This window comes from Dipodomys merriami, unplaced genomic scaffold, assembly GCF_024711535.1.
Source record: "Dipodomys merriami isolate MVZ:Mamm:240054 unplaced genomic scaffold, mDipMer1.0.p SCAF_9, whole genome shotgun sequence".
NCBI lineage: Eukaryota > Metazoa > Chordata > Mammalia > Rodentia > Heteromyidae > Dipodomys > Dipodomys merriami.
The window spans coordinates 23,325,274-23,353,178 of record NW_027206512.1 but is presented as its reverse complement, the minus strand read 5'-3'; the positions used below and the strand labels follow the sequence as shown (position 1 = coordinate 23,353,178).

The 27,905-nt window shown below is 36.3% G+C and overlaps 1 protein-coding gene across 2 annotated transcripts in view; it reads right to left on the bottom strand.

The window, feature by feature from the left end:
• Adamts3 (ADAM metallopeptidase with thrombospondin type 1 motif 3) overlaps window positions 1-27,905 on the bottom strand; it is a 204,270-nt gene that overhangs the window by 31,708 nt on the left and 144,657 nt on the right. For both annotated transcript variants that reach the window (XM_070012305.1, XM_070012306.1), the window contains exons 5-10: window positions 13,949-14,148; window positions 4,125-4,208; window positions 2,295-2,451; window positions 1,453-1,558; window positions 922-1,065; window positions 145-277 (exon numbers count right to left, since the gene is read on the bottom strand). In XM_070012305.1, coding sequence (XP_069868406.1) covers window positions 145-277; window positions 922-1,065; window positions 1,453-1,558; window positions 2,295-2,451; window positions 4,125-4,208; window positions 13,949-14,148 — 824 coding nt within the window. The remainder of the gene's footprint in view (window positions 1-144; window positions 278-921; window positions 1,066-1,452; window positions 1,559-2,294; window positions 2,452-4,124; window positions 4,209-13,948; window positions 14,149-27,905) is intronic.

Below are 27,905 nucleotides of genomic sequence, written 5' to 3'. Positions count from 1 at the left end.
TTCAGCATCTAAGAACATAACAAACACTAGTAATTAGTAGATATTCTTATACACATACCACCAGTTAAGTACAAAGCTCACTAAGAGGAACTACACAAATAGATTTCAAGATGCCCAACTGTACACTGATGCTGGGGAACATACCGCAGTACACATCTTGTAACCAACACCAAAGTCAAAACGACATTGGTCATCCATAGAATAATTTATTCCAGGAAGTTCTGGGAGTTTGGGCCAATCATGTTCGAAAGGATCATCCAGGAGACAATCATAGGAACTGCAGGAAAGAAAACATGAAATGTAGCCCGATGTTCATCTTTAAAATCATTTTCTAATGTGAAAGAACTTATATATCCTAGAGTTTTACAAGATCATAGGGCTAGTTAACAAAACCATACATTTTAAGATTTTCAGCTTTAGCTCTAATTGGCAAGGCAGGGGGGAATCCTTTATCCTTATTTATTCCATAAAGGTAAGCCAACCTCAACTCAGGAATGGAGTAGAACTGTAATCCTGTTTGTGTTACTAACCGAACTTCTACATCGTGTAGCGTGGCAGAACCTAACACCTACACTACCGGAAACAGGTGTATAACATGCAGGAGTCACATGACCATAAGTTCCCCCACCACCACTCAAGTTTTGCCTTAAGTTGCATCCTTCATAAAGGATTTTTCTAAAGGGAAATCACTTCATAATTAAAAATGTACTTAACTTCGAGGCTTATTTCTTAACTATTACGGTTACATTATAGAATCCTGGTGCTAAAACCTCTGACTTAGAGGAATGCATCTATTATCAACAACAACAACAACAGTTTTTATTCTCTGAGGATTCTGTTAAGAACCAAGTGTGAAGAGTCAATTTCATTGCCAAGAAGTTCTAAGACAGAAGTGTTCATAACACACAGCAGGGTACATACTGGATGTATCTCTTTAGTTCCTGACCACTGCACCGAGACCAGTGGTAGCGATGAAAGGCAGCTTGTACCAAGGGAGCCATGACGCTGCCCATGGCGGTCTCATCACCACACCTGTTGCCTTGTCCGTCATGCTCCATTCCCAACCTAGAACACAGAGGCGACCTCAAGGTTAAGAAGGAGAAGAACTACCTTTCTTTGGCTTAAGTTTCTTTTTGGAATAATAAGTACTGGGAAAGACATGTCTTTTAAGTCAACAGGGCTTCCTTGGAGAAGTCATAGACACTGAATTCAAGAGCAATTGAACAGAGATGTCTTTCTTATTCCACAGCTATGAAAAGCACAGGAGAGCCTCTGCAACACAGTCACTCATTGAGTTTCAGTGCCTGACCCCTTCACTGTCTTCAGCGCCTCACATTTGGCAAAGGACAAGAACTGCATGCTGGCATACATTCTGCCCAACGTGTGAACAATACTGGGAAAAGCAAAGCAAAAGGCTTTTTTTTTTCTGTATAGCTGTCAACAGTGACTTACACATGGCCAGTTTCATGGGCTACTACAAAAGCTGATGAAAAACCATCCTCATGATTCAGGGTACAACTTCTCACTGGATGACACATGCCTGTGACTGGAGCATATCCTGTAGAGAATAACAATTACCTTTATTTTCATTTTATGAGAAAATCCATTAAGAATTACTACTGGACCTTAGCCTAGGGAGAAAAAATGTTTCAGCAAACAAGGGTGGTATTATTTCTCTGCTAGCAAGATGCCACATTCTCTTGGGAAAGCCACAGGTAACGGTCTCTAAAGATTCATGAGGTCTGCCTTTTCTCCTTTGCTAAGGAAAGGAACTGCCCCAGCCGTTACTATTCTGATCTGTCCTCTAGCCAAGTGTTCCTTTTCTGTTTCAGTAACTGGCCCTTCATATCATGGTGCCGATGAAAGGAGCCAGAAATTCCATCAGTGTTGAAAAGGAAATTGTCAGCCTGCTTATTCCAAAGTCCTCATCAGAATTTATTCGATAAATGGAAGCTGACTTTGGAAGAGAGCTTCTTGTCAGTGGTCATTTCTCCTGGCATCTCTTTTCTCATTTGAAACAGTGGAAATCGCATTGCATTTTATAGCATCCCCTCTGTACCCTAAATGTACAGTTATTATTTTAAAGACAGGTATAATTTACGATGGCATTTAGGTGCCATTTGCCATTGTGAATTCCACAGAAGTCACTGAAAGCACTGGAAGGAAAATATATGTGTGGTCAGTTTGTGGTAGAAAGTAATGGTAGAGATTTAAACATTTTGAACAGACTGTTTAAGATTGCTTTAAGAAATGTCCTGCCTTTAGGATTTTCTTCTACATATTGATGGAAATACCTTGCATTCCAGCAGGTCCAAAGTCTTGCCTGGTTAAGAAAATGGCATGATCATGGTGTTCAGAGTGGTTGGGATCTGGTTTTTGTTGCTGGTAAGCCCAGCGACATACATTTTCCAAACTTCTGGATGGGTTTCCCCTTTCTATGAGGTTGATGGACTGCAAGGAAAGAATATGTTAAAGATACATATAGCATTTTCCAAAACGCTTTCTTTATTAATTTTTTATGAAGCTTGAATTTTGGATTAAGAGTATTTAAAACAATAATTCAATAACAGTATTGGGGGCATCTTGTTCTGTTTTGGGAATTCTAAAAGCCAATGAAGGGATCATGACGGTCAATACAACATGTGAATGTGGACAGACACAATTTATGGGAGTATTTGAAGTTGAGATTTACTATAATGAGCCAACTTAGTATTAATCATTTGGGGGAAGAATTTAAAAAGTCTAAAGTATTTCCTGATTTTGCTCAGATTTTAAATTTTGTTAGACATTAAAAACAAAAATGTTAAGATATTTTGGCGTAGGACTTTTCCAAGGACATAAAATTAAAAGACCCAAGATGTATTGTACTCATAATCTGACTTGTACTAATAATCCCTTTGTACAACTAAAAAGAATTTTTACATATATTTTTGGTCTAGAATTAATCAATATGTGGGAAGAATATTCTTCTATTAGCTGGTACTACTGGTCAAATCTTTAAGGGAATAGTGAACTTCTTGAAAAAAAGAAAAAAAAAGCCAAGTGAGGTTTTGTTTTTTTTTAACCTCATGATAATGAAGAGAGATGGACTCTTATCTTGTAGTTGCAATAAATAAGTTTAAGTTCCTTGGAATGTTGCCATAATTGCATTATGGCTAGGAGTTAAAAGTTCAGGGGGAAACGGGCTATCTTTCAATAACCAAAATATCCATCCTTTGCAGAATATTTTTGATGGGATGAGAAGTTGAACTTGGAAACAAAAATGAGGCCCTGGTTGGCTGAGAAGCAAAGCATTTTGTTACAGTTCAGTAAATGTTATTATCCAGTGTTTACATTCTTAATAAATTAAACTAGCCTGGTTTGTTATATGCTGATCAACCAACCGAAGATTGTTAACATCTCCAGATTTGTTGGCTTGTTCCTTGGTAGCCACACAAAATAGATCAGGTTGATGGGAGAAACTAAAGATCACTGACACCTATTTTTAGATAATGGTAAGTGGATGCTAAATAGATAATGAAAGGCAAATTCATGGGCATTTTGCTGTATCCTTAATATAAAAATTCATGAATGTTTCATAAAGAGGAGGATTCATTATGGGAGAAGGACATGTAATTTTAAATGGCCAGTTTACTTCTTCTGTGTCCTCCATTTTATTATTTCCAAGAACAGGGACATATCCACTGTCATTTAAAAGCAGTCAGAAATCAATTACCTGAAATGTCTACCATATGTATTCTGATCCAACTGTCCAAGCTAGCAAAAGAAGTCTCTTCTTCCTTGATCTATTTCTATCACTTTGACAGTATCTGCCACATAGTTGGCTTTCAATATGAATATTTTGAATGAACATATGAGCCATACACTTGATAATGACAAACTAAGAAAATTATTTTCTCTTCATGCCATCCATTCATTTTCATTCATGCAGCCACTCCAAAAATCAGGACAACTATCTCTTTTCATCTCCATTACATTCTCATGTGGAGGTATACACTGATCGATTGAAGCAATGTCTCCTCTTGAGAGGAGCAACCATGTGACATAGGATGGCTATAGCTTCAGCAATTTGGTGTTCTAATTGCTAACCCTCACCTTCATAAATTGTAAGGCATTTTACTTACCTTTGTATAGCCCAGCATTATCATGCGCACCAGGGCCACGTTAATATGCACGCCAAGGGACTCATCGTGGTAAATTTCGTTCACCTGGAAATGAAGCAGATAATTACGAAAAGAAAGGCAACACAAAGGATTCTTATGAGATGCAGAATACTTAAGAGATAGGCTATGCAAGTCACCATAAATAAAAGCTTCAAAAAACTGTTCTGTTTTTTGTTTACTTTAAGCTGAACTCTGCAATGATTTTATCTTTAACTGTAGCACATACTTTTGATATGTGAATTATTAATTTTGTAAGCATCACAATAATATAAATATAAGAAGTGGACTTAAAAGGGCTTCATTAAATAGACATTGTAGCTTACAAAGAATAGCTGGGAAGGCAGAGATCAAAGGCCTAGATATCAGGCATGAATAGTATTAATAGTCTCAGATAATCCTGGTTCAGGATTTACTGCTTGTGAGCACTTCATCTGAGTCTCAATAAAATGGGCATGACTGACTTAAAAAATACTATCTTACAGGGTTGGGGTTAGACAAATATTTAACTAAAGCAAACAAACTGTTCAACATTTTTACAATAAAGAGGGAGGGAAGGGTCTTAGGCATTAGATTATATAAATAATACAGAAAAGAAAAATGCAGAAAGAAAACTTAATAGCTGTCTTATGAAAGAGATTGCATTTATGCTGTATACCTATAAAATGTAAAAGAAAGAAAAAATCACTCATTATCAGAGGAGAAATCTTCAGTTCAACATAAAGAAATCAAATTCTATTCAAAAAGTTTTTACTTTTGGCCCTTTGGCCGTGGGCAGATTCTCTTAAGCCACACCTTGTAATGCCTAGCTAAAGACTGACTATCCTTGCTCCCCACTTCTGGATTAATTATCTAGTAAAAAAAATTCCTAACATTATAGTTCAATAAAAGTAAAAAATCTAAAGCCAGACCTATCACTAACACATTCATCCAGACTCACATGCATTCCAACGCATTTCTTGTAAAACAGCTGTTTCAAATTAGAGACATAACTTTATACACAAAGGTGTAACATACTTAGTATAATGTAGGTGAAATGTGAAATCAATTGATCCAAGTTTTTTTATAAAAGGCTAAAAAACAATTATATCATATAAGCAAAACTGAAGAACAATGACAGTCTAAAACTAAAGAAAACACATAGGGAAGGTGCAGTGGCTCAAACTTGTAATCCCAGATACTTAGGATGCAGAGACCAGAAGGATGGTGATTCAAGGTCAGCCTTGGCTTAAGTTGCAAGAATCCATCCTAGCCAATAAAAGCTAGGTGAGCACCTGTCCCAACTACACAGAAAGCTTAAATTGGAGGATTGCTATCTAAACAGCCTGGGCAATACACAAGACCATATTTGAAAAAATACTAAAAAAAAAAAAACAGAAATGGATGAATATGGCTCAACTAGTAGAGCACATGCCTATCAAGTAAGTAAAAGGCCTTGAATTCAAGCCCTAGTTCAGCATAGTGGTACTGGGGCTTGAACGCATGCCCTAGACACTGTACCTTAGCTTTTTCACTCAAGGATAGTGCTCTACCACTTGAGCCACAGCTCTACTTCTGCCTTTTTGGTGTTAACTAGAGATAAGAGTCTTCGAGACTCTTTTGCCCTGGCTAGCTTTCAAGCAAAATCCTCAGATCTCAGCCTCCTGAGTAACTAGGAGCATAGGCATAAGCCACTAGTTACTAGCTTACATTGCTTTAACATTCACCAAACATATTACTTAATTTAAAAAATCACTCTAATGCCAGTCTAATTAATTTGTTTTTCAATGAATGGAATGAATATTCTGAGTCAACACATGATTTTGAAGCTCACCATGTACATACTATTATGTGGCAAAACATCAAATAAAAAGAAATTATATTTTCAATGTGGCAAACCAACAGTAGTGTCTGTAGTGTCTACTGTTCAGAATCTTATTAATTTACTTTTCAAGAATTAAAAGAGTTGTTGCTAATGTATTATTCACTTTCAAATTGTACTCACAACTTTCATCTTTCCAGGCTCCATACTTTCAAATTGTACTCACAACTTTTCATCTTTCCAGGCTCCATACCTGTAATAGTTGTTTTGCGTGGGCTAGTATTAGGGCTTGAACAAAGGACCTAGGTGATGTTATGGTTTTTTTACTCAGGAGTGACACTCTACCACTTGAGCCAACTCTACTCTACTTCCAGATTTTTAGTAGTTAAAGGGAGATAAAAAGTCTCATGGACTTTTCTGCCAGGCTGGCTCCAAAACATGCTCTTCAGATCTTAGCCTCCCAAATCTCTTGGATTCCAGATGTGAGCCACTGGCACCTGGCTGATGCAATGTTTTAATACTGCTAAACACACAACAACATAAGGAAAGTTGGAGGAATAATATAGCATCTCAGGATTAGATACTCAAAGTCCCAGATTCTAGTTCCAGCTGTGCCATTGAGAAAGTGATTATTTAACCTCTCTGGGGTTTGGTCTGCTTAAGTTATAATTATAGTTTCTCTACCTCTCATAGAGGAAATCAAGCAAAAGACCACACAACCACACCCAGAAAATTCAAAATAACTTGAGCATCCATCCTTATCTGTGCAAAAAGTGGAGCTTATAGTTGTGGATATGGTTTTACGAGCCTCTTTCTCTCAAGAGATAGCTGCCTCTCATGAACTTTTTCCCCAGAGAGAATTGAAGATGCTATTTGAATTTTGTAATTCTCATTCAAATAAAAGATGTAATTTATATTAACAAGAGAACTATCAGAAAGATTATGACTGTTGAGTTGTAACTTTTAAGAACTCTGCTCTTTCCAGCAGATGGCAGCACCAACATTTTAGAGACAAAGAACAAAGTACCTAAAATACCCTGTGTACTGCACCCGCAAGTCTGCCCTTTCCCAGATTCACACATTTAAAAAGGGTGTCCCCTTAAGATTAAATAAAAATTTTAAACTATTCTGAGGAACACGCAAATTTTAAATGTCTACTCACTTTTTAAAAGCAAAGAAAAATACTGAAAAGAATTTAGATTTTTTTTATTATAAAGATGCTATACAGAGGGGTTACAGTTACATGAATAACATAATGAGTATATTTCTTGTCAAGCATTGGTATCCCCTCCTTTGTTTTTCTCCTATTATCCCTTCCCAGGATCAGGCTGGTTTTGCCAGTCAAGAAAGGATGTATGGAAAGAACACACAGTGTAACATACTAACACCTCCAACCTATTGAAGGAACTAAATAATACTTGTATAAAGTACTGCCTTTTCACTGTTAATGGCCATGAAAGCAATCTTTTGTTTATTTGGGCCAGTCCTGGGGCTTGAACTCAAGGCCTGAGTGCTGTCCTTGAGCTTTTGTGCTCAAGGCCCTATCATTGAGCCACAGCCCCACTTCCAGCTTTTTTTTGGTGCTTAATCAAAGGTAAGAGTCTCATGGATTTTCCTTTTCTGCCCAGGATGGCTTTGAACTGCAATCCCCAAATCTGAGCCTCCTGAGTAGCTAGGATTACAGGTGTGAGCCACCAGCACCTGGCAATTGAAAACATTTTTAATGATTTAACAGCAATATCAAAACCAACCAAATATTATAGCTAATATTACACAAAGCTTTCCTGGTTCCTAGATATTGTTTTATGTTTGAGTTTTCTTTTTAATTGTTTTTCTTTTTTGGAACTGGGGATGGAACTGTAGATATTGAACTTGCTAAGCAAGACTTCGCTACTGAGCTATAGCCCAGGTCTACATACTGTTTTAAATACACAGCTATTCTTTGAAACAGCTGTACAGCTATTATCTCCACTTTACATTTAAAGAAACTGAGACCAAGATAAGCTAAGTAATGCTAAGTAACTTGTCCAACATCACTGTTGGCAGAGAGAGCAAGATACTCATATCTAGACAATTTCATTCCAGTCAGCATTTTAAATCATTTGCTACACTTCCCCAGACTTTCAGACCACAGTATGGTCCCTACACACATACACATAAAAGACTTTATTTTAGAATGGTATTTAGTAGTGATCCACCATTACCTCTGTGATTAAGAATATGATATGAAGGAGAACTTCACATTTTCCCTTGCTGTTCATAATCTTCCTTTATGTAAATTTCAAAGAAATGAGGAGCTATATTCTGAATATAAATAAGTAACAATTTAATTATTAATAAGATGATATCCTAAAATATTGGGGGAAAAGATGCTAAAACCAGCTCATGGGGTGGGAAGGACCACAAGATAGGGTAAAATGTTTTGGATTTTTAGAAAAACATTAACACAAACATTCTGAGAAGTCACATATTCAACAGTACATAATGCAAATCCAAGCAAGTCTATGCATAACTGGACATCTTTCACTATGAGAATCAACTCATTGGCACTGGGTAGACTTCTATGAGGTGTTTAGGGACAAGCCCCGAGTATCCTTATTAAATTACCTGAAAGATGAGGTAAACAGAACATTAACTCAATTTTCAGATGACCTTAACTTGAGGAGGTTGCCAATGATGTGAAGGGAGAAAAAAAGGTAAAAATCAAATCAAGTACTCCTTTCCTTGAAAGGAAAATTCCTTCAAGGTTTGTTCCCGGACAGGACAATTTCTCCCATGACACTTCCCTGGCAGGACAATCTGACCTGCTTTGTCTGACTTGCTGATGAACAGCTTTGTCTGGCTTCAACAAAGCAACAGTCGTTTTTCTTTCAATGGGTGGATTTGTCTTGAGAGGCAGTGTAGCACAGTGGTTGAGCTTAAGGGCTATGCAGCCAGTGGGCATGGTTTTAACTCTGTGACCTTGGGGTGTATTTATGCATGTCTGTGCCTCAGGTACCTCCTCTGTAAAATGGAATCATTATACATCATTGACATCACAAGACTTTCAGAAGGAATAAAGGAGTCTATATTTGTATGGTGCTTAAATGGTGCCTGGCCTTTTCAAGTACAAAAAATAACTGTATTATTGGAGTTTTCACATTGAAGTAAATTAACTGAACATATATATGAATTTTTTTTCAGAGACTTTTGGTTAGCTAATGAGAAGATAGCCCTGGCGATTCTGGATGTAAATAAAAGAATTTCAAGATGTTCTATAAAACAAATACCATTCCTTAAAAATCCAATCAGTAGGTAGATCTCTCCCAATATGCTAATTCTTCTTCTGTCAACTCCAAGCCCATATTACTAATAACTATATATTATTACTATTAACAACTATTTTTGAACATTTGCTCTGTGCTTAAATACCATAGGATTGTACAACTACACAGGAAGTGAGTCTGACCCTCTGCTCTTATCAAACGTGTATGCTAGTGGGGGGAAAAAAAAACAGGCTAAATACAGAGAAAAAAATTAACTGAAAAATGCAAGTCATTTTAGATGGCAGCAGGTGCTAGCAAGAAAATGAGTAATGAGATAAAAGGAGAGGAGGATTGTGTGTGCTACATGAAACTTGCTAGCCACGGCAGAGTGACTCAAGGACAGGACTGACATAATCTTGGGACACTTCGAGGAAAGAACAACACACACAAAATAAGAGTGAGCGCAAAAGCCAGCATGTCTAAGGAAGTTCCAAACCCTGTGGAGGGGACTCCTTACTACTACCGTGTACAATGACTGAGACACAAGTAACACTTCCTCCACACGATTAGCAAAAAAAAAAAAAGGCAATCAAGTCCACGTGCTGTTAATGCCATTTTCTTTCCACCACTACCTTCCTGTGATGGTGGAAGTTCCATTTCTTGTTCCTTCTCACTTCCTTTCATTTACTCCAAAGGATCAACTCATCTATCCTTTATTTAATCACTCTTTTTCCAGAGTTAATTTTCCTAAGATTCCCTGCTTGCCTTTGTGAAAAAAAAAAAAAACAACAGTCAGCCTATGAGATTTTGTGGCATGCAGTACTGGCTTGTGTCTTTCTTCATTCACAGTGTCCTGTGTCTTTGGCAAGATTAGCTCCCCTTCTTCTGCCCAGCACATGCACATCAGAGTTTCTCAAGGTTCATTCTTCAACCCCCTTCCCTTTTTTTATATTAAAAAATCCCCCCCTTCCCTTCTCAGATGTTCTTCCCTGTGATATTCATTCACTACCAATGCTTCAAACCATACTCACAGGTGGATGAATTCCACATGGGTATCTAGCCCTGACTCATCTACCTCTTGAATTTCAGAGACATCTGTTCAGGCTCATAACAGATCTACTGAGATGGAGATGTTACCTATTCACTTTACTATGCAAACCACTTTGCCATGAAACTTGTTCTCTCCTGAATATCTTACCACAGTTAAAGACAGGAATCCTTAAGAGAGCAATGAGAAATATTATCAAAGTACATTGGATGGAAATGTCAAAATGCAACTCCCTCTATGTACAGTTTAACACATACAAATTTAATAAAGGACCTGGGCATCTATTAGCTCTACCTCTTCTCCACATATGAGAATGTATTATCAAGCCCATGACCCATTCTCTCTACTTCCATACCCAGCCGGTTAGTATCTGTCCAATTCACTTGCCTGCCAAAACAGTCTGTTAATACTTGCTGCAAATGTTTGTATTTGGGTGACAAGCCTGCTTCCGTGGCTCTCCAGAAAGGAAGATTACAAGATTATCCTTATCTCTCTCAAATGCTTTTATCTACTTTTAAAATACCTAACACCCACACCAGCACAGTTTAGGAGATTAACAAACAGTTGTACAGATAATGATATATTTGTGCTGACTATTACCAGATTGTTTCCAAAGATCTACTTAACTCATTTTAAATTACTTCTTCATGATTCCAAGCTTGTTTCAATACAGTTCAAGAAGAGCTGTAAATAACATAATGATTCTTGCTTTATGTTACTTAATGAAGTCAATTAATTTGAAATTACTAAATACAAATCACAAAGTCCTGGCAAAGTAAGAACAAGAAATGTATTTGTTCAACACACAATTTCCCTATTTTATTCTCCCCTTCTCCATTCCCATGTTTCCACTTTGGTTCAGTCGTCCTTCATTCTCACATGGGCTTGCTTCACTCCCTACTCTATGCAGATAAGCAGAATTCTGATGGCTAAAGCCAATCATACTATTCTCACTCTGTGTACAATCCAATATATACATGTTAGCCTGGCATTGAAGGCCTAGTATAATTAGACCCCAGCATTCCAATACATTGCCTCATTTCCTCCTCCTATTCCTTTCTCTCCCAGGAAGCCAGTTGTGTAGAACAGCAGTTAGGAGCAGGTTATGAACTCAGACTGCAACAGCACCAACTGTGTGTCTGGCTAAGTGATACCTGCTTCCAGAATGTTGCTTTTCTCAAAATATAAAAATAAAGAAAGGACATAAAAACAAATTCCCAAAGACACAGTATAAATCCCTAGCTTCTGGATAAACAATATACTTAATGAACATCTGTTGAATTTTTCAAGTTTAAGAGCATGGAAATGAAGACCCAGAAAGGGGTATGATATTTCTAAGGTCCCAGTGTCAGCCAGTGATAAGTAAGGTTAGACCTAATGCAACCTAATGTAATGCTCTTAACACATGAAGAATGGGATGACTGTGGTCACATCTCCCTTTTTAAAAGATGTTGTACCATTTAAACTATAGTGCTTACAATCTGTTTTGTCTGTGATTCTATGTTGCATGAGGGCAAACATCACTTGAGAGTTTTCTGTAGTTCTGGTTACCACTTAGAAGCCTAATAAATATCTACACTAACTGACAGTCTCTCTAGGGATAAAAGGAAGTTGTACAGGGATATAATGTAAAAACAGCATCTATGTAGGAACACTGAAGTCTTAAGACAATTTGAAAATAAAATTTGACATGGAAGCCTAAGTAGCAAGCCCAACATTATACAACTATCAACCCACATAAAAAGTTAATAGACAAGAGCTGAAAAAACAGAATTCACAATGATTCCTTTACCCATACTTATTCCAAATGTAGTAACTTGCTCAAAATGTTATTTTGTCTTCATAATAGGAATGAATGCCAATGAACAAATTAAACTATGTTTGAGAGCCAAGCATGGTGGGCTCATGTCTATAAAGTCTAACTAATTTGAAAGGTGAAATCGAAGGACTGCAGTTTAAGGCTAGCCTGGGCAAAAAGTTCATGAGACCCTATCCCAACCAATATAAGCTGAGCATAGTAGCTTGTACCTATCATTCCATCTACATAGAAAGCATAAACTAGATCATGCTTCATGCTTGTCTAGGCATAAATGTGAGATCCTGTTTCAAAAATATTTTTTAAAAGGGCTAGGGGTTTGACTCAAGGGCAAGAACACCTATCTAGCAGGTGTCACCTAGGCGACCCTGAATTCAAACCCCAGTACTGTCAAAAATAAAAAATGTGTTTGAATGTCTATACTCATTTCTATATCATAGCAGCACGATATATGTACATTTTTATAAACTGGCATCCCAATGAATAAAAAAATATGTTTAACTGTATGTTAAAGGCTAAAGGGGCTGGGAATGTGGCTTAGTGGTAGAGTGCTTGCCTAGAATGCATGAAGTTCTAGGTTTGATTCCTTAGTACCACATAAACAGAAAAAGCCAGAGGTGGTGTTATGGCTCAAGTGATAGAGTGCTAGCCTTGAGCAAAAGAAGCTCAGGGATAGTGCCCAGGTCTTGAATTCAAGCCCAAAGACTGGCAAAAAAGGAGCTATTTGGCTAGGAATGTGACTTAGTGATAGAGTGCTTGCCTCACATGCATGGAGCCTTGGGTTCAATTTCTCAGTATCACATAAATAGAAAAGGCCAAAATTGGCACTGTGGCTCAAGTGGTAGAGTGCCAACCTTGAGCAAAAGAAGCTCAGTTTCCAGGACTGGCAAAACAAAACAAAACAAAAAACCCAAACATATAGGCTCAAGTATTAATAAGTAAATAATCATGATCACTGGTAAGAATTTTTCTCCACCAGAATAATCTTAAATATGAAAAACAAGGTAAACAACATTGCCCAGAGAAATTAAATTAAGAATCAAATGCAAAGCCAAAGAACAGAGAAGATAGGATTAAGTAATAAATTTGCAAGTTCAGTGTAACATGTATTTTCACATGGCCTGAGTAAAACATACAAGCATATAATTCTATCTTGACTATTCTTTTACAATTAGGTGGCCTGTATACTATTTATTAATATTGCACATTATTATTCATTTTCAACAATTGCTCTCTGCTAATTTTCAAGACAAAGAACATCAGCTTGAGGATGCAGACAAAATTTCTTCTGATTAAGGGTCATAGAAGATATGAAGAACAAATTAAAACATTTACCTTTTCTTGAGTTTTTAAAGTAAATTTAGTTTATCATTAGAGACATTTTTACCTAGGTATCAAAAAGCGAATAAAGGAATTGTTGGCAACTACTATGTAACACTGTGCCAAGAGTTGTGTTTTATGAGCCTCTACCTTACAATGCTGAATATATCACATTTGTTGAAAAGCACTGTAGATGCCAGACATTCATCATCATGAGACACATAGCAACATTGGAAAAAAATCATTTCACCCTTCACTGTCTTAAGTGTTCTGACTGTTCCCAATGCAAAATGAAAATCATAAACTGACATTTTAATTGTATCCCATAAGGATTTTAAAACATATGACTTCCCCTTGATGACAACAGAAAAAGAAACCAAAAGAAACTTTCTGCTCCATGCACTCTTGATTGTTAAATATGTAGAACAACATTTGATCTGTAAATGGTTTGGACAGTGGACATAGTCATGGAGCGCTTGTACAGGTTTTCCCAAAATACTCACAAATCAAGTAGCCATTTAAATGATCAAAAAGCCTGACAAAGGAGTCACTACTCACAATGTTCATCAGGGTGAGGAGGTAGTTCTGTACATGTTCTTTGCCATGGAAACGGACTACAGAGTCATCCACTCCCAGCAGCACCTCGATGTTGTAATTGTTTTCTCCTGAGTGTCTGCGGTGGCGTAGTGTCTCATTCAGCTGCTGGCCAATGCTGCTATAGGCTTTGCCTAGATCCTCAAGGCCTTCTAAAGCAGACTCTGTTGAGAAAGTAAAGAAACCATGAATTTCAGTTCCCCCAATGGGCTTTCTAGTATCTTCTTAGAAATTAAACTTTCTCAGGAGTCTAACATTACCATACATAATCTTCAAATGCTTTCCAGTTTACTCTGTGAATGATAGGCAGATGCGTCTGATCAGAATGGCATTACAGGAATTCAGCAGACAGCATCCACACTGAGGGCAAAAGAATACTCTTGTCTGAAGAGCCACCAGGCCAGAGTGAACACCCTATGAGAAGAGTGATTCATCTTTTCCCAGCTACATCCCCACGCAGAGCAATGGCAGTACAGAATACAGGCCAACTACATTACACTAGGTAAATGGAGATTATAAATACAAATGGCGTGTCAGTGTGTTTACAGTGCTCAGTCATAGAATTTGTGTTAGTATATAAATTTAAGCCATCCATCTTATCATCTTAATTAAAAAATAAAATTACAGCACAGAAATACAACCACAGCTCATGCTATGATTATTAGCTACTTCTGAGGATAATTTCCTAGTGAATGCTGCTAGAGAAAAAGTGGATGGAAACACAAAAGACAGCAAGGTAATCCTAGAATTTTTGACATTAGAATTGGCCATTATCTGATCATCAATTTCGGCTGTTACAGATATCCAAATCTGTGAGCTATCAATGTAAAATGCCAGAAAATGATTTATATCCAAGAAAAAACTTTATGAATATTTTATATAGGTCTGAAAAACTGAGTTATTGCAACTATTCCAAATAGATATTTCATATATAGATGCAAAAAAACTATACATACACATTATACCACACATACACACACACACACACACACATATGAAAGAGAGAGAGAGAGAGAGAGAGAGAGAGAGAGAGAGAGAGAGAGAGAGAGAGAGAGAGAGAGAGAGAGACATTCTAAGGTTTTAATGACCTACATTACCTACCTTCATATAAGTATATTATTAATGAAGAAAATGTTATAGTACATTAGAAAACATAATTTGAGGCCATCTGCTGGTGGCCCAAGCCTATAATCCAAGCTACTCAGGAGGCTAAGATCTGAATATCATGGAATTTGAAGCCAGCACAGACAGTAAAGTTCCTGAGACTCTTATTTCCACTAAACTAACAAAAAGCCAGACATGGAGCTGTGGCTCAAGTGGTAGTATGCTGGCCTTAAGAAAAAAAAAAAAAAGGACAGGGACAGAGCCCAGCTCCTGAGTAAATGTTGCAGGACTGGTACCTAACAAACAACCACAAAAATGTAAGTTGAGGGAAGACTTAAAAGGAGAGGGTGAATGAATGAGAAATAAATGGTGAACAATCATAATAGTCATTTGAAAATGAGCTGTGTGGTGTTAGGGCAGGTGAAGGGAGAATGATGGAGGATGCACTATGCATATATATTAACATGTTGAAACCCCTTGATAGAACTAAAGATAGTAAAAATTTAAACTTAAAAAATATTAATTTGGTCCTGGGGCTTGAACTCAGGGCCTGGGCATTGTCCATGAGTGTTTTCAGTCAAGGCTAGTGCTCTCCCATTTGAGGAATAGCTGCACTTCCAGCATAAGTCTCATGGCTGGCTTTGAACCGTGATCCTCAGATCTCAGCTTCCTGAGTAGCTAGGATTACAGGTGTGAGCCACCAGCGCCTGGCTAAAAATATTTTGATAAAAATTAAAGTAGAAAATATTACAAAAACATTTTCTGATTACAAAAATTATGCAAAACTACTAGTAGGAAAAAACCCTCAAAAGTATATTCATCTATACTTCAGTATATACAAGTTTACTTGATAAACTGCCTTGATGTCTAAAACAAGTATGGCAGGACTAACTCTGACTCATGCTTTATATAGAGGTTTATTTAATAGTGCACTGGGGCTTGTAACCCATTGAATTCATCACCTATCATTAATGAATAGCTATTTTCCTCCCCACCTTTGTAGTTTTAGTAAAATGGAAGGGTGGGTGGGGGTGTTTCTTGGCAGGCAGATGGATGACCAAGCTATAGCCACATGAGATTAGAGGAGTGGAAGTGTAGATTCCACGCATACTCTTTCAACTTTTAAAACGTATGTAGAAACTCCAATCTCCTGCCCTGCATGTTCATACATAAGGCACAAGGGCTGCTTATGACTATTCAGTTTGGAAACTATACTCAATCTCAGGCCCAGCTTCAAGCTCAGTTGGGAATTTCCTCCTCGCCAAAAACTCACATTGGCTCCATGATATACATACATACATACATACATACATATATATATATGTATATATGTATATATAATCTCTCAGCACTATCCACATCAAGCAGAAAGCTTTCCTTCGAAGTTGTTTTTCAAGAGCTACAAACTCTCACTGGGGGCGCGAGAGATGACACCTGCAAACAGCATTACTATTCAACCTCTCAAGTCTTTTTTACACAGGAGAATGTGACAGCATATGATATCTAAGGTACAAATAGGAAACTCATACATGAGCCATTACTACTAAAAATGCACCATTTTGGCTGCTCTGTAGGAGACAATGTCCAATTGAAATCCACTAGCAATGTCATATTGTCAATGTCATAGGAAAGTCTGACACATAATAAAAGCTGAACATTTATTACAGAAAGACAGTTCATTCTACTCTAACATTCTTGTGGTCTGGCTTTTACATCACTTATTTGTGGTATATTTTTTTTATTGTAAACATACTGTACAGAGGGGCTACGTTACATGAGTAAGGTAATGAGTACATTTCCTATTGAGCATTGTTACCCTCTCCTTTGATTTTCCCCTACCATCCCTTCCCCATCTCCCAACTCTTCCCTCCCTCCTCCGAAGTTGTAAAGTTCCTTTTCAACATAGTGTCTCGTACATCTCATTGTTACAATGGGTCAACCAGTGTCCTTATTTCAGCATTTTGTTATTTTCCATCCCCTCCCCAAATTAGAAATATATATATATACAAGATTCAGGGTACCAGAATAAAATACAGTGAAAACAGAGGTTATACAATGGGGGAAGAACATACAAAAGAAACAAAAAAAATCGCATAGTATATTATAAATACATTAAAAACAACAGCAAGAAAGATAAAACCTCTTGTGTCTCTATCTTGGGGTTCATTCACTTAGAATCATCTTATATGGTCATATATACATAGCTTTTGACCTTTTCTGCTTGTCCTAGACATACACTAGTTATTGCAAATAAGGGAAACCATGGGACCTATGTTTCTTTGGACCTGGCTTACTTCTGTTACTTCTGCATCCCTTCTTAAATAGGTAGTTTTCTGCTAGGAGAAGGAATATTTTTGGTGGGGGGGAGGGGTATGTTGAGAAAAGAATTCAAGAAGGAAGGAAGAAGTCTTAAATTAAGCATAGATTTTGTCCTATTTCCCCGGTGTTAGTCAGTGTTCTTTCCCATGACTCTTAAAGTAGATGATGTCAAACATTTCAAAGGCACTATGACAGCATCAGCACCTTTTTCTTATGCACATTATTATAGCCACAGGCATTTCTAAGGCTGTGAAATGTCTTCATTCACATATGACAATTTGTTTTAGCATGTCTCTTTATTTTTGTCCTCTTTTTCCTGGTTTCAACCTTGGGCTTGAACTCAGGGACTAGGCGCAATCCCTGAACTTCTTTTGCTCAAGGCTAGTACTCTACCACTTGAGCCACAGCTCCACTTCATCTGTTTTGGTTTAATGGAGGTAAGGGTCTTTCCTGCTGGAACTGGCTTTGAACCATGATCCCAAGATCTCAGTCTCCTGAGTAGACAGGATTATAGGCATGAGTCCTCCTTTTAGTACTAGTCAGGATAGAAGGATAGGCTTTTCAATAAACATACCTACTACCTTCAAGTGCTGGTAGTAACACATCATTAGTTCATTTTACTTAAAATGTCTAACTCTTTGACCCACAGTCTCCTCTTGTATGAAGTAGAATAATAATATCTACTTTTTTCAGAGTTCCTGAGATTATTTGAATTAAGGATTATTAAACTACTATACATAAGGCTTAGATATAAAATATTGTAAAAATGTTATTACTGTTACTATATATGATGGTAATTAACCCACTATGAAAAGCCTCATTTAATAGCTTCTATATTTTATCTATCATAAATGATATAATTAGTTATTTTAAAATAGTGGTGAAGCAACAATGCTTGATAAGAAATGTACTCATTATCTTGCCCATGTAATTGTAACCCCTCTGTATGGTATTTTCATAATAAAAAAATAAAATAAAATAGTGGTGAGAGAAAATTCTGGAAATTGAAGGAAAATCTGCACAGTTGATAACCTCAGGAAGAATGAGGTTAACAATATCTGCTATAAAGAGGAGAAACAAAAAGAGATAAATTTAGAATTTGTACTTTCAGTTAAAATTAGGGTTAAACCCAACCATGGGCTTGTTTCATTGTTTATAAACAATACAATATTGGAAAAGGTAAGCTTATGGACAAGGTATCTCCTCATTCAACACACATCTAGTATCTAGTGAGTATCCATACATATGTAGATGCTGAAAAGGTTTTAAAAAAAACCCTCAAAACCTCCCTAAGTACTAATTGTGGGAATCAGTTGTGCATGGATTTACATGTGAAATGGTACTTCTTGGTAAGAGGCAGTGGCAAGCAACTACGCAACTATGCAGCCTTGAGTCACTGTCAGAATGCAAGGTTAGGCAGACCTGATTAGGGTATTCAAATGTGCTATTAGTAATATGTGACTCTTTCTAAATCCTCACAGTTTAAAAGGTGATATACTCTGACCAAAACATCTCAATCTGATCAACCATTATGGCCATTATCACTGTTTCCCTAAGACAGTGGCATAGAAACAATTAAAGATGACTATTCTGCTCATCATGTGGCTTGCAAATCTAGTTCCTACTTAGAACTGAGAAAAATCTCATAGAAAGCCATTGGCAAACTCAAGGAGCGAAAGCAGAGCGACACTTTATAATGGATATCATGAAATATAGATCCTCCCTTAGTGAAATGGCTCAAATATTTTGTACAGTATTGGCTTAGCAAGCATGAGGCCCTGAATTCACAACTTTTCCAGAAAAGTTTCCAGAAAACTTTTCCAGATGAAGCTCAGAATCACAGAACTACTCTATCTTACGTTGAACACCCTCAGCCCTCTCTCCCATTTCCTCCATTCCTTCCCCCTCCCTTTTCCTCATGCTCGGTTGAAAACACACTTAGACTTAAGAGTACTTTTTAGGCTTTTCAAAAATATTATAAGCAATCCTTTAGTTCTTAGAGTGATTTTCCCTTTTCAATCATTTTAGGGAAAGTTTTTGAAACTTACCCTAGAAATTATTGATAAGCATGAATATTTTGGAAACATTTTGATTGTATCATTTTGTTCATCATTGGATTCTCAATTGCTATAGTTGAATTGACAGAAAAAATATTATTCCTATTTTTTTGGGGTGAATTTTGAGGGAACAAATAAGTGGAGTACAGCTATTTTTAGCTTTAAATACAGATCATCAGAGTTAAAGCAGAATATTACTTAAAAGCAGAATACTACTTACTAAGTATGTAATAAAGTATAACTTAAGTTGCTGAAGTATAACTGAACTTCATGCTAATAATGTTTTCAAAATGAGATATGGCATGTTCTAATGCCTAATCATGTTTTATAAGAATGAAAGAATAGAACTGGTAAAATTCTGTCATATTCCAGAAGAAATTCCTGTGGTCTGAAAAATGGTAGGAGAAAAAAGTGAAAAATTGAAATGCACAAGCTATAATCAAGCTCTGAATCTGGTGCAAATACCTTTGGAACTGCAAAGCAATCATAGTTATAGATATTCTGCTCAATATCTCTGGCCGCTTTCTGGAGAACAGAATGACAATTTTATTTAAGAGAGTACAGTCTATCTTCTTCCCTTTGTGACTAAGGATAAGCAAAAGAAATAAGCACTGCTTATTTTTTGATGATGTGCATGGAGAGACTTTGTTAACCTCTATGGAAGACATCTCCAAAGGCTCATCAATGAAAGGAATTCATCCAGGGGGGCATATCTGTTTGGTCCTCTTGCCTAGGGGAATATCTATGATATCCGTTGCTCTAGAAGGTGACCCAAGAATGAAGGTCTGCTGAGTATGGTGAGATACAGAGGAGTCTGACATTCGTCCATGACTGTGGGGCTTCTACAAAAGTACTGGATTGGTTCTAAGTATAGTTAACATGGGAGAGGTGACATGTCCGGTTTAGGCCATCATTCTGGTGAATTTTTCTTTTATATGACAGTGAATCTAATCCTAACATGTGAAACACTGATGATATTTAATCCTGTTAACTAAATTCCTTTTGTATTCCTCTTTCCTATGCAAATTCAAGTTAGTTTGTTAATACATGAATAACAAAGTAAGACTGGCTTATCAAAATTAATTACAACACCTTTCCTTATAATGCATGTACCTTAGAAAGTAAGAAAAATTGCAATATTTTGTTGTAACTAATGCACAATAAATCCATGTGTAAAAATTTGGCATTCTCCTAAACAACACTGAGGTGGAAACCTCACCCCAGTTAGGATGGCTATAATCAAGAAATCTAACAACAGATGCTGGAGGGGATGTGGACAGAAGGGACCCCTACTGCATTGTTGGTGGGAGTGTAAACTCATTCAACTACTTTGGAAAGCAGTATGGAGGTTCCTCAAAGGACTCCACATAGAGCTCCCCTATGACCCAGCAATCCCACTTTTGGACATTTACCCAAATGATCACAAACAAGGTCATACTAAAATTACTAGCACTACTATGTTTATTGCAGCATTATTTACCATAGCTAAGATATGGAATCAACCCAGATGCCCCTCAGGAGATGAATGGATCAAGAAAATGTGGTATATAATGGAATTCTATGCCTCCTTCAGAAAGAATGACACTACCATATTTGTTAGGAAATGGAAAGACTTGGAAAAAATTACACTAAGTGAAGTAAGCCAGGCCCAAAGAAACATAGGTCCCATGGTTTCCCTTACTTGCAATAACTAGTATATCTAGGATAACCTTACCAGACAAGTATAAATGGTCAAAAGCCTTGTACATATGACCATATAAGATGGTGCTAAGTGAAATAAACTCTAAGATAGAGACACAGAGGGTTTAATCTTTGTTGCTGTTGTTTTTAATGTACTTATAATATACAATGTGACTTTTTTCCGTATGTTATTCCCTATTGGTATAACCCATCTTCACTGCATTTGATTCTGGTACCCTGAATCTTGTATATACATTTAGGGAGGGGAAGGGAAATAACAAAACGCTGAAACAAGGACACAAGCTGACCAATTGGAACAATGAGATGTACAAGACAGTATGTTAAAAATGAACTCTTCAACTCTACAACTTGGGAGGGGGTGAGGAGTTGGGGAGGTGGGGGGGAAGGGATGGCTGGGGAAAAACAAAGGCTGGGGTAACAATGCTCAAGAGGAAATGTACTCATTACCTTACTCATGTAACTGTAACCCCTCTGTACAGTATCTTTCCAATAAAAAATATAAAAATTGGCATTCTTTATGAATGGAATATTGTTATGAAAATGAAATCACTGGAATACTGGGAGTTGGACTTTCCGAGAGTAGGTGGAGAGTCTATGAACAGAGTTAAAAATAGAAGTAAAGTCCAACAAAATGTCATCTACCAACATCAGAAGCAGAGACTTAACTAGTCAACTCAAATAACTGTGTGGACCTGCTTGTGTAATCAAACAGTGATTTTTCCATTTATGCCTTATTTTTTATATTTACAGTTATCACTTCTAATATGATAAAGTAACAGTATCTCAGCAATATGAGAATTCTCTACAAAGATATAAAATGTTCCAATGAAAAGCAGAGATAGCCTTCACAACTGGGAAATTCCATAATGACAAAGAACGACATGCAGACCAATATATGATGTCAATTCGCAAGTTTCCCTGTTTTTAAGACATTACCATAGAATGATACAAATTGCTATGATTTATCTTCCCTCAAAATTCAAATCCTAAAATGCATGTGTTTTTGTTTTCACTAGCTAATTTAAGGGATAATATCTGACAGTTTAAAATGTAAATTCAACCTTTTCATTAAGAAATGTTTCAGACTTTGAGTCTGTGAGCATATCCAAAATATAAACTTTACCCTTCAATCAGAATCTTCTACATATCAGAATGTTTTTAACTGCAAATAAAAAAACTTTACTTAAAGCATTCTAAACAATAAGAAGACATTAGTTTGCATGACAGCAGATCTAGAAGTAGGATCCATCTATATAAATCATGAAAGACCCAGTTGCATCTGTCTTTCCATATCCAGACCCTCTTGGTGTATAAACATTATTATCACACTTCTTGAATACTTTCAAAATGGCAGCACCAATTCTAGCATCCTATGGCTTTTTTAAAAAATGTATGTGAGAACCTCTGCTAGAAGTTCTTTGGTACATTGTTTCTATGGCAAGAATCCAATCATAAGTTCATATTAAAAATCATGCTGTAGACTAGACCCCATTTCTTAATAGAAGTATAGTACATATATATATATATATATATATATATATATGTAGGGTTTTGGTAGGTTTCATTAAACTATTTTCATATGTTCATATATATGAAAATAGTTTAATGAAACCTACTAAAAACATTAAAAAGGAGAAAGAATGAAAGGGTTATAAGAGTGATACAGACAGCTTGAATTTGACCAAGGTACATTGTATGTATATCATAAATATCAAAATGAAACTTCTCGGCAAAACTGGTTTATGTTAATACAATATTTATAAAGGGGTATTTTCATATCTTGCATGTTGTTATCTAGAAAGAATTCAGCTTTAATAGTTCTTTTAATGTTTTTGTCCACTAATTCTAACCCATCTGTCCATTCTGGCTCAGTTTTGACAGGCTATTTGCTCATTACTACGGGTTACATTTGCCTGCTTCTTTGAATACATGGGAATTTTTTTTCTTTTAACAAGGTGGATTTTTATCTTTTGGGCTGCTAGATAGACTTGTATTCTTATAAGTATTCTTGAACTTTTCTCGGATGTAGTTGGATACCTTGGAAAGGATTTACTCCTCTCGGGTCTTGCATTTGAAATTTATTGGGTAGGATCAGATAGTACTAAATTATGCATAGATCAAAACCCTCCATCACTCTCGGGGCTGTGTGAATCATGAGATATTGCAATGTGGCCATTGGGTACAAGTATTATTCCCAGACCTGTGGTGGCATTAGAAGCTGTCATCTCTAATCCTTTCAGGTGGTTCTCTGCCAAATGTTGAATAGTTTTCTAACATGCATGCACTAGATACATACTAACATAGTAGTGAGGCCCCGAGAGGGACCTTCAGGTTCTCTTTTCCTTCTACTCAGTCCTCTGAACTCCACCTTCATCTTTCATGACTTTTAATCCTAGTTCTCAACTCTGGGACATTTTCAGGCTACACCTGGGATCCTCTTCCCTGAGACTTAGACTGGAAACTTCCAGGTAGTAAAATGGTGTAATCCTAAACTCACCTCATTTTTTTCTCATCTCTCAAGATCAATTTTATTCATTGTCTGATATCCAGTGTGTTGGGCAATTGTTGTTTCACGTATTTGTACATTTCTGTTGCTTACAATAAAAAGGTAAATATAGCCTTTCCTATTCTAATGGACTAAGACTAAAAGTTCATGTAATTTTGTTTTTCTATGAACTATGTTTCTCTATGGTGGTTTACAAACTTTTATATTCTTTTTCACCACTAACATGACTAAGAGTTTTCATTTAAAAATTACTCTTTGTACTTGAGTGGGTTGTGAAGTTTGCAGTATACTTCTAGCATGAATTGTGTTTCTGTGACATATTAAATCTCCTTGAATAGGTCCTCATACTGCCCAGTATATCATGTAGGAGAGAAATTAGGGTTGAGCAACATTTAGTAAATCTCAGAAAAATGAATATTCACATTTCTCAAAGAATATAAACTATTTTGTTCATTAAAAACTATCTGATCCAAAAGGTACTATAAATGTGTTGGTACAAAATCAGCCATCTAAGGGAAGAATATCAAACCAAACAAACTTCATTCTGTTCATTAGCACTAACATGGAGGGAGCGCAAAAAACTTAAAACTATAGCAAGCATGTTTAAAATCTACTCTGAATATGTTTTATCCTGAGCAGTTGTTTCTCTTTTTTTCTTAGAGAACTGGGTTTTAAACAGCATATTTGGATGATAGAAAATTGAGATGAACATTAAGAACACCAGTTTGAAGGTGCAGACAAGAATTGTATAAATCAGAGTTCTTGATGGACCATTTCTTACCATCAACAAGAGCAACATCAGGTTGAAGCATTAATCAAAAGAGAATTACTGTGCAGTAAGTTAAGAAAGCAGCATCAAGATGACTCATGGTGCAGTCCTATCACATCTAAATTCACCTTTCTAGATAAATATCCTTTGTGTTTTTAGTCAAAGAAGCTCAAATATTTGTATGTTTCAGTCAAACAGAAGCATGACATATTTGACAGGTTAACATAGATATAGCAATAATATTTTACTCTGGTTGTCAACTGCCAATAAATACACTTTTTTCAAATACCAGACAAGAAACCCAGACTAAGTAGAAATAAAATTTCTAAGTGAATATGTAATTTCACACCTCAAATCTCAATATTACCCTAAATATTAGTGATGTGCGTATTTAAATTTGAACAATTAGTGTATGTATTAGTATACATATTCTAGGTTGAACAAAAAGGTCAGTAGTCACCTCACTCAGTATCAGACTGTCATTTTAGAAGGCAGGATAATATATACAACTCTCTTTTTGTGTGTATTTGTCTTCAGTTATAACAAAACTATTACAGCAAGGCTTCTATGGTCTTGTCAAGATGTTCCTTCTTAGTTGTGGGAAATGGGAGAGGTGAAAATAATGATAGATCCATTGGCAACCAACCTCCTTATGGCATGCATCCCTAAAGAAAATGGAACATTTCCCAAAGGCTTATAGTTAGAATTCCACTCAAAAATTTGGCTAAATTCAGAAAGGACATATGTGATGGTGGAGACACTGTAGAGATGAAGGTTTTCTGAAGCAGAGTCATAGGTCTACTTGCCAGCTGTGTGGACACTGAAAGGAAGATGTAGCAACAGCAGCTGTTTGTTATCCTCAGATAATATTGCATGTCATCTTGTTGGAGTGAGCAGGTCCACAGGCAGCTATTTTATTCCCCTTTTTCCTAATGTTAGCAGCTATAACAGTGTCTGGGTGGGCTGATCTACTGTATCACTTTGGGAACTAATCCTAGAACCCAAATTCCTCCAGACTGTCCAAAAATTTAATTGATTTAATTCTTTGCACTAAGTCCTTTCATGCTTAAAATTGTTAGTGTGTTCTCAATTTTTTGAAGCTGAATATAGACATATACATGCTAAGTTTCTTAACAAAACTGGGCCTCAAATCCACACCCACGCAACAAGAGTGTTGGGTCACTTTGTAACTTGCAAGATCACTCTTGCCTATAGAATTCTGCTTTTGTAAATTCTCACTTTTGTAGAGTTCGCTTAGTATCTATATTTTTCTCTTCTGTATTACTTGGGCCTAGACTTTATTACTCCATGTAACTAGTTTTTACTAAGAACATAAACTTTTAGCATTCAGAAAATGTACCAAAAGACATAGGATAAGGGTAAGAGTTCATTCATTCACTTAACAGTAAACATTTAAGTATCTACTATATGTCAGGTAATCTCAAATTATAATTTACAAATTCCTTGACATATTTTAAGCACTTGTTTAGACAAAACACTCCTAGAATACATGTATCTTCATTCAGTTTGCAATTTTAGGCCTTAGTCTATTAAGCTCCTTCTTTAAAAGAAATCAATAGTTCTTGTTCTGAATTTGCTACAATCTGTACAGGGCCTTTTGAGTTATACAAATATTCCCTTAAGTAAATCATTCAGTCAATAAGCTGTAATTTTTTATTTAAGATCCTGAGTTATAGAACTTTTCTACATTGAGCTTCCAATGACTTTCCAAGCATTAATTTATCTCAACATAATACTTCCTTCAACAACTTTCTTATACTTTTCCAAGCAATTCAAATTCTGAAGATATTTTTAATTTTCTTACATCACAGGACATTACAAAGTTTAAGAATTCTTTGTTTTTACAGTACTGAGATGTGAACTCAAGACCTTAAGTTTGCTAGGCAAACACTCTTCCACTTGAGCCATTGCCCAGCCCTCATTATTTTTTACATAGGATCTGACATTACTGCCTGGATCAATCTGGACCTAAATCCTCCTTTTTATGCTTCCTATCAATAGCTGGGATGATAGATGTACACCATCACACTTAGCTATTGCTTGAGATTTGAAGGAGTCTCAATTGTTTCCTGGACTGGCCTCAAATTATGTTTTTCCTTCTCCTATCTACCTCCAGTAAGTGTGATTACAGGCATAAGAAACAACTCCTAGTGGCTTATTCTTATTCTTCCTGATACACAATATTGTAAGTCTTGCCAATCTGCCCGAATCTCTGCATCCAGTATCATATTTCAAGCTCTATATGCTTAATCCTGTCTCCTCTTTCCTCACTTTCTATCTTCTACATCAATCCTAGGTTTAGCTACTTGAGTCATTGTCTTTAAACATGACCCTAAGAACTTTTGGTAGAATTGAAACAATGAGATGTACAAGTCGTTATGTCGAAAACGAACTTCACAACTTTGGTGTAAGGGGGAGAGGGGGAGCGGGGAGGATTGGGTGGGGGGGGATAGGGGGAGGGTGGGAAGGGATGAGAAGGGGAAACAAAGGAGGAGGCTACAATGCTTGATAAGAAATGTATTCATTATCTTGCCCATGTAATTGTAATCCCTCTGTACAGTATTTTCACAATAAAAAAAAAAAGAACTTTTGGTAGAGAAATTTCCTTTTCTTTATTAAGTCTAAATCATTTGGCATTGGCCAACATACAGCTGTCTGGAATGTGTGTTTAGAGAGGGTGGGTGGGTAACTCTTTCTCTAGAAGTTAATCTCATTTTTCATAATATTTTCATCATATTTCATATTTTTGCCATTTTACTTACTTCTTCAGCCTAGAAAGTTGTTCGCATGAACAAAATATCTCAAGAAATCTATAAAGGAACTATTCAAAGGCTTCCTTGTTCTAAGACAGTAATTTATATCCCTTCACCAAGCTAATCAGAGCCCTAAGGTCTAGTCTATAGAGCCAAAACCTCAACCCCAAAAAAGTATCCACGGGTAAATTATGTGTTATGTTTTTTCCTTTTGTGTAATAGACATCAGAGTAAAATCATGGTAGAACAAAGAATAATCCCAATTAATGAAACTCAGCATATAACATCAGGTAACAAGGCTGAAAGCTAGGCATGTGCCGTAGAATATTTGTATTATGTAAGCACATTTATACTCATATATAAAGGGGTCTCTAGAATGTGAGAGTTAGAGTAGTTTTATCTGCCACAGAAGCAGAGTAACAGTCACATAAATAACTGTCAACTGTCAACTATTAAATATATTTGTGATTTCAAAATACCTGATAATTAGCAAATGAGTCAACTTAAAAATGGGAAAATGTGCTTAAAATGCAATTCAACTTAAAAATGGGAAAATATGCTTAAAATGCAATTCTATGAATCTGACACACAGTGATGAATAATATGTATTACACACAAAAAAAACAAATGAACAATTCAGATGAACAATTTGGGTTTAGAGAAAATGGAGACATAAATGAGCCATAATGGA